Source organism: Protobothrops mucrosquamatus, unplaced genomic scaffold (genome assembly GCF_001527695.2).
Source record: "Protobothrops mucrosquamatus isolate PMUCROS unplaced genomic scaffold, P.Mucros_1.0 scaffold_236, whole genome shotgun sequence".
NCBI lineage: Eukaryota > Metazoa > Chordata > Lepidosauria > Squamata > Viperidae > Protobothrops > Protobothrops mucrosquamatus.
In genome coordinates, this window is record NW_015386312.1 from 1 (window position 1) to 7,105 (window position 7,105).

At 39.3% G+C, this 7,105-nt stretch overlaps 1 protein-coding gene across 1 annotated transcript; it reads left to right on the top strand.

Annotated features, from left to right (window-relative positions):
• Positions 1 to 227: 227 nt before the first annotated feature.
• On the top strand, positions 228 to 6,524 carry LOC107300505 (trifunctional enzyme subunit alpha, mitochondrial; the record flags this gene model as incomplete). The annotated part of the gene is given in 6 exon segments (XM_015829832.1): positions 228 to 368; positions 1,432 to 1,500; positions 2,502 to 2,697; positions 4,617 to 4,731; positions 5,282 to 5,427; positions 6,081 to 6,524. Coding segments are annotated over 6 exon segments (822 nt in total), but the record flags the coding sequence as incomplete, so codon positions are not given.
• Between the last annotated feature and the right edge of the window lie 581 nt (positions 6,525 to 7,105).

Sequence of the window (7,105 nt, forward strand, 5' to 3'; positions counted from 1 at the left end):
AGTCCTTGGCTTCCATTTGTGAGTAGTTTGTTCTAACCTCCCCTAAACGCGTGCAGCAGCCGGCTGGAACACTTTAAAGAAGTGAAAACCTTACAACAAAATTAAGCTTAGCTTTAGACTTGGTTAACCGTGTGTAAGGGATTTGACTGTTTCCACTTTGCAGCATATCGCGAGCCCAGTGTACGTGAGGATCTTAATTCTTTTTGATGTTACCCTGTATACCTCAGGTGATTGGGATGCACTACTTCTCTCCTGTTGACAAGATGCAGTTGTTAGAGATCATCACTACTGACAAGACATCCCCCGAAACAGCAGCCTCTGCTGTGGCTATTGGTCTCAAGCAAGGAAAAGTCGTCATTGTGGTTAAGGTGATTGTGATTTTTATGAAAAATACAGAAGGCTTCCGGTGGGTTTATCGCTTTGAGTCAGAATGGCCAGGATTAAACATTTTTTTCTAAATTGCTGCATGAGTAGGCTATGACAAGAGAAGTAAAGTATCAGCTTTATTCTTCACAGGAAACTTACTGCAGATGTATAGGGAACTTTCACAAGAGTCAAAAAAGCTAATTTTATTAGAAATTATAACTACAGCAATAAAAATTAATGCAAAAAAAGAAAGAATAAAGAATAGAAGCTGCAGAAAAGGGAAAAAACAAATGAAAAATAAAAATAGGCTGAAGAAAAAAATATTTAAAGAAATAATTTCCCCTTTCATCAAAACAAGTATAAACAATTTTAGTAACATCATTGTCTCTTAAAATTCAGTAAATATAGCTATTCCTTTGTTTCCCAGAACTCTAAATCTGCTGTCTTGTGGTCTCCTTATAAGTAGCAGCTCTCTAGAGCATTTGTGGGTGATCTCAAGTTTTCTCTTTATCCGGAGAGGGAGTATTATCTACTCATCAGCTCTTCATTCTGCTGTGGTCGTCAGCTCTGCTTCTCACAGAGCTGTCTTCAGTCCACCATTTCTTCCCTGTAAAGCCCAAAAAAAGCTCAGATTTTGTGCTTTTTTTCTTGGTGGTATAAAATAACTTTTTATACCACTTTTTTATGTCTGCTTAACAGCTTTAAGAGCTCTTGGAATGCTCACAAATGTCAATCTGAGGTAAAAGTTTAACCCTTTTATATTTAGATGTAGAATATCAATTATGTGCTTAAAAACAAATGTATTAATAAAAATCAAATCCATATTAGTTGGGATCTCAGCCTAAATTCCTGTTCAGCCTATACCACTGAAAAGCTGGTCTAAACTAGTCTCTTTGCTACATGTATAGCCTGTAAATGAGAAAATACCCCATAGATGAGAAATACCCTACATATAAGAAAATCGACATCCATTAAAGTGAATTGGTGAGGGAAGATTAGTTAGATTATTTGCTGCCTTATCTTCCTTAGCAAACCTATTTCATATTTGTGTTTCCTCCTCCACAGGATGGTCCAGGATTCTATACAACTAGGTGCCTTGGTCCCATGATGGCTGAAATTATCCGTGTCCTCCAGGTGTGCAAACAGCTGGGGTTTGGGAGAGTCTTTTATGGCTTGGATGGGATAATACAGCTCTGTGAAAAGACACTCATCCCATTTCAAATTCTAGTGATAATATAAAGAGTGTTTAAATTAACCAATAGCATCAAAGTTATTTGAGTCAGAAATTGAATTTGCAGGCTACATGGGATTCCTTATGCCTCGTGATAATTATTGAATTCCATAATAAGAACCTATATCAGCCATCAAATATTTAAATGGTGTTTTGGGATTGCTTTGAACAGATTCAGTTTTTGCAGAATGGTCAAGTCAATTCAAATCTAAATGTAGAAAAGTGGCAGGACTTGAAACAAGTAGTTAATGCTAGAAAAACCTCAAGTATGAGCTGAGACAGTTCAGCATGGAGGAATGCACTAATATGCAGGACTGTAATAAGTATTTGGTCGCAATTGCTCCAATTTCTGGAAGTACAACCAATTAATATAAGAGGTAATTAGGTTTTCAGATTAGCAAATCATAAGTTGATTGTTTATATATAAATGATACCAACATCAAAATTTGATGTATAGTATTTGTTCATTCAGACTACCACAGGAAATTGACAAGATTCAGTAGAAAAATACAGTCAAAAAAGGAACCAAATACTTTTTCACAGAATTGCATATAATTAGATGGATAAGCTCTGGTTCATTAGTTTTACTATTGTGGCTTTTAAATAATAGCATTATACCCACCAAGTGAAACTGGGACAAAATAGGCAACACTAACCATTTATAGTCTTCTCATAAGTTATAACCTGGTTCATCCAGTAACAAATCAGTGTTAAGAGTTATGATGCTTAGGAACACTATGTTTACTCACTATAATTTGAGAGGGAGGAGGCAAACAGTCTTGCTCATATTGTTAATTAGTTGAGTCAGAAATTGCTGATTATTGCAGATTATTGAACAATCTATCGCCAGAATTAGATCTTCTTTCACTCAAAGCATTTTCTTTTTCAACTGCGTCTTCTGCAGGAAGGTGTTGATCCTAAGAAAGTGGATTCCCTTTCCACTAGCTTTGGCTTCCCTGTTGGAGCTGCTACTTTGATTGATGAAGTGGGGGTCGATGTGGCCACTCATGTAGCTGAAGATCTTGGCAAAGCTTTTGGTGAACGATTCAAAGGGGGGAATGTGGAGCTAATGAAAGCCATGGTAAACAAGGGCTTTTTAGGTAAGAGTTGCAAGCTGAGCAATTCCCCACAGTTCAGTCTTATGTACCAGCATCAGTTGTTCTTCACTTGTTCTTTGGTTGTTTCTGTTGGTTTCCAAGTATCTCGTGCCAGTGGAGGGGCATGGCTGTGGATGGTTGTCTGTGAGATGGTTTGTTCCCTTTAAGCCTCTTCTCAAGTCCAGCTACCACTCATTCTGCTCCTGTATATTTTGGTTTTTTTCATGGAAAATAATTATAAGCGGCTTTGTGAGCCAGTCATATATAATATAGGGAGTCGTTCATTTACAGTAGTTTGTTTAATGTCCATTCAAAATTACAGTGGCACTGAGAAAATATGACTTATGACTGTTTTTCACACTTACCATTTCTGCATCCCCATGGTCACATGATCAAAATTCAGATACTTGGCAACTGACTCATATTTATGACAGTTGCAGTGCCCCTGGGACATGTGATCACCTTTTGCAACATTCCGGCAAGCAAAGTCAATGAGGGAAGCCACATTCACTTAACAACCGTGTTACTAACTTAATGCAGTGATTCACCTAACAACTGGGGCAAGAAAGGTTGTAAAATGGGGCAAACCTCAACTGCCTTAACAACTGTCTCATTTAGCAACAGAGATTTTGGGCTCAATTGTGGTTGTAAGCCGAGGACTACCTGCAAAGAATGATATGACAGGACACTGTCACTTTTCCCCTATTACAGTGGTGGTGAACCTATGGCACGAGTGCCAGAGGCGGCATTCAGAGCCCTCTTGCTGGGCACGCACGCTGTTGCCCCAGTCCTAGGCCTTCAGCTGGGTTTTATAAAACCTTTTCACTTTAGGCCTCCGCCGCCATGTGCAAAAAAAAAAAGGTTCAATCAATCAGTCAATTTCAACTTCTCGCAGGAAAAAAAAATCTTGCAAAATTGGAATTGATTGTTTGAACTTTTTAGTCCCACCCAGTCTGCCGTTACCACCGCAGCCACGCCCAGCCAATGGGCCACGCCCAGCCAATGGGCCACACCCAGCCGGCACCCAACTATGCATAAGTGGTTTTGGGTTGCAGTTTGGGCACTCGGTCTCTAAAAGGTTCGCCATCACTGCCCTATTACTTCCTTCTGCATGAAGAAATCTGCTGGATCTCAGCTTTCTGAAATCAGTTTGAAAACAAAGAGTAGCCCCCGGAAAGAGGGTTTATCTGTCAGATCCAGTCTTTCCCCCATTTAAGCCCTATTTCCTCATAGTAACTTGATATCTGCTGCATTGGTCTGTATCACTACTGGGAAAGTGGTGACTATGGATGATGAGCATTAGAGCTGGTCCCAATCTCTGGGTTCATTTCTTTATTCTAAAAGTAATGTTTCTCCACCTTGGCCACTTTAAGATAGGTTAATTTCAACTCCCAGAATTCCCCAACCCTCAAGCCCTTCCATCCTGAAATTGCCAAGGTGGAGAAACACTGTTCTAAAAGTAATTTGGGATATGGCTGAGTAAACAGGTTTCCAATGACTTGGTTATCCCAGATATTCTGCTTTTGTTATTGTTAGGACAGTTACTACCATAGAGACCAATGCATGAGTTAAGTCACTTATTCAGCCTGTCAGAGCTGGGTGTCTGCATGGACTTCAGGTTTTGTAGACATGATGCGGCAGAATTACTGTTCCTGCTATTGTTGGTCACAACAGTTTTTCCTAATTATTGTAAATTTGAACAGTTGCTAAACAAGGCAGTCAGTGTATGCCTACCTTTAGATTTTATAGAGGAAAATGGTCACTGCATTTTAGAATAGAAGAATATTTTCCCCACTCCCTACCCCATTCTTCTTTCCACAAGCTAGAGCATCTTTTTGAACCTTCCTGTATTTTTCTGGTCAATGTTTGCCATTTTTTATATTAAGTGTATCCTCACTACCCTCTTATCTTTCATTCGACAGGCCGCAAAGGAGGAAAAGGCTTTTATATTTACAAGCAAGGTGTAAAGAATCGGGAACTCAACACTGGAATGAATGAAATTCTAGAGAAATTCAAAGTCGCTGCCAACCCAGAGGTGTAAGTGGGAAAAGAGAGGTTTCCTAAATAGATGCAGCATTCCAGAATAAGGCCTGATCATTGGCTTTACTTATTCCCTGCTCACATGTAAATACATGAACAGCTGTCATGTGGAATCATAACATTATCCGTTTAGCACAATTTATTTTACTCTAACTAGCAATATTTCAGATAGATGGAGCTTTTCCCCAAATTTGCTGTCAGAAATCCTTACACATCTGCACGCAGAACATCCCAGAATTGGCCTGAGATCATCTGCATGGAAAAGCATTGAAAAGCATAAATCCATATATGAAACCGTGTTGGTTTTCCCCCAAGTATTGCAAACTTATATTTTCAGTTGGATCCTAGTCTGCTTTCAACCTGCCCCCCTTCTGCAAAATACAAAAAAAAATAGGCTGTTTTCTGAAATCCAGTTAAATGAAGATTGCTGAGACTTGTCAGCTCTGCCACTGGATAATAGTCCCCTCCCTTCTATGTCACTGCTTCAGCTGCTATGTTTCTAATCTATCCGTGAGGGTGGATAATGAATTACTGCTTCTCTTCCCAGGTCCACAGAGAAAGATATCCAAATGCGGTTGGTGACCAGGTTTGTGAATGAAGCCATTTTGACCTTACAAGAGGGCATCCTCAGCAATCCTGTGGAGGGAGACATTGGAGCTGTATTTGGACTAGGCTTCCCACCATGCCTGGGAGGTGAGAGTTGTCAAATTAATCAATGTCTTTTATATAGCCGAAGGGTTGGAAGCAATGTTAATAATGGAAAAATCTTACAAGCTTTTGAAGTGATAGTAATTTGGCTTGCATTTTTTCAATTGGTAATGTAGAATTGGCAGCAGGATTGCCTTGTTCCACAGTATAACTCCTTCCACAAGGAAATACTTCTTGAGTTCTTGCAAATAGGCATTAAATAGTCAAAACACTGACATCTTTCTTAGCAGCAGCAATTTTAGCTACCCTACAGTGTTCTTGAGGATTACCAGGAACCGGCAATAGTTGAACTGTGGTTCCAGGGATAAGTACAGGCATCCTGGAGTCCTCTGAATGTGTTGAATTGCATTTCCCACCATTCCATAGCATTCGTTTTGCTGTGTAAAGTTGTCTGTGGTTCCAGAGTTTGTAAGATCCAGTGGAACTTGATTGTCCACACTGTTATATATTTAGTGTATCCACTCATTATTCGCCTTGCAAATTATTTTTTATCAGATACCTACAAATACATTAATGCTTGTAATCAAGGTATAATGGCAGTCAAGGCCAGCATTATGAAATAATTTTGGCATAAAGACCACATTGTTTAGGAAGTCTCACCTTCTTTTCCTCCCTCACTTCTGTGAATGTTGTGGCAGGCCCCTTCCAATATGCAGACCACTTTGGGGCCCAGCAGCTCGTGGACTGCATGAAGAAGTATGAAGATGTCTATGGGAGTCAATTCACACCGTGCCAGTTGCTGCTTGACCATGCCAAGGATTCCAGCAAGAAATTTCACAAGAGAACTGCCTGAATTGGCATCTGCTAACCAAAAAGAAAAAGGGAAGACCTACAAGAGATCTTCGTATCGGAGGGCTGTGGGTTTTAACTCTTTTAAGTGCCTTAGTTATTCAGGCACTACTTCTTCCTGACCCACCCCTCATCAGGCTGAATGTTAATTTCCCCATTATCACGAGAAAGAATGGGGAGGTTTCTGCTCAAAGTATGGTACTTTTCAGGCCCATTGCAAGGAACTACTCATCGGAAAGCAGATGTAGCTTGCAAAAAATTCATAAGAATAAATTCTAGTGTATTGTTCTATACATCATTTTGTCATTCATTCAGGGTTAGAACTGCTACTAAAATGCTGAATAACTGAAACAAAGTTCAGTTGAGGCTGAAACCTCTGGGATTCTGTGCTCTGATAAGGTTAGTTTATCAAAGGTCATTTGAAGATCTCCAGAGCATCCTGGAGAGCCTACCACTGGTATAAGTCAATAAATCTGAGAATGCAGGGATTTTCAGGATGGATTTGGGATTTTGCTAGTACTAGAGTTCATGAAGTTTTGCATGTGCTATATCCAGGACAAAACACAAATTAAGCAAGATTTACACCAAATATATACATGCATCAAAGCAAAAACATGCTGTGTAAAAATAAGTAAACAAGCAAAATCTATTCAGTGGGCATGCATTAGCTTACAAAATAATACCTTTCTGTTCATCAAATTTCTCTAGGATCTCCTTAACATATTTTCTTTTTCTTATGCATAAACACAAGGTTTAAAATTCTGCCATTTTTATTTTTCAGAAATGCTTTGTAGTGTAGAGCTATTCTTGACAATATTGTGTTGGAGGCAGTATAATTAAATTCAGTGGGGAGAGCTGGTAGCTTGAGGGCATC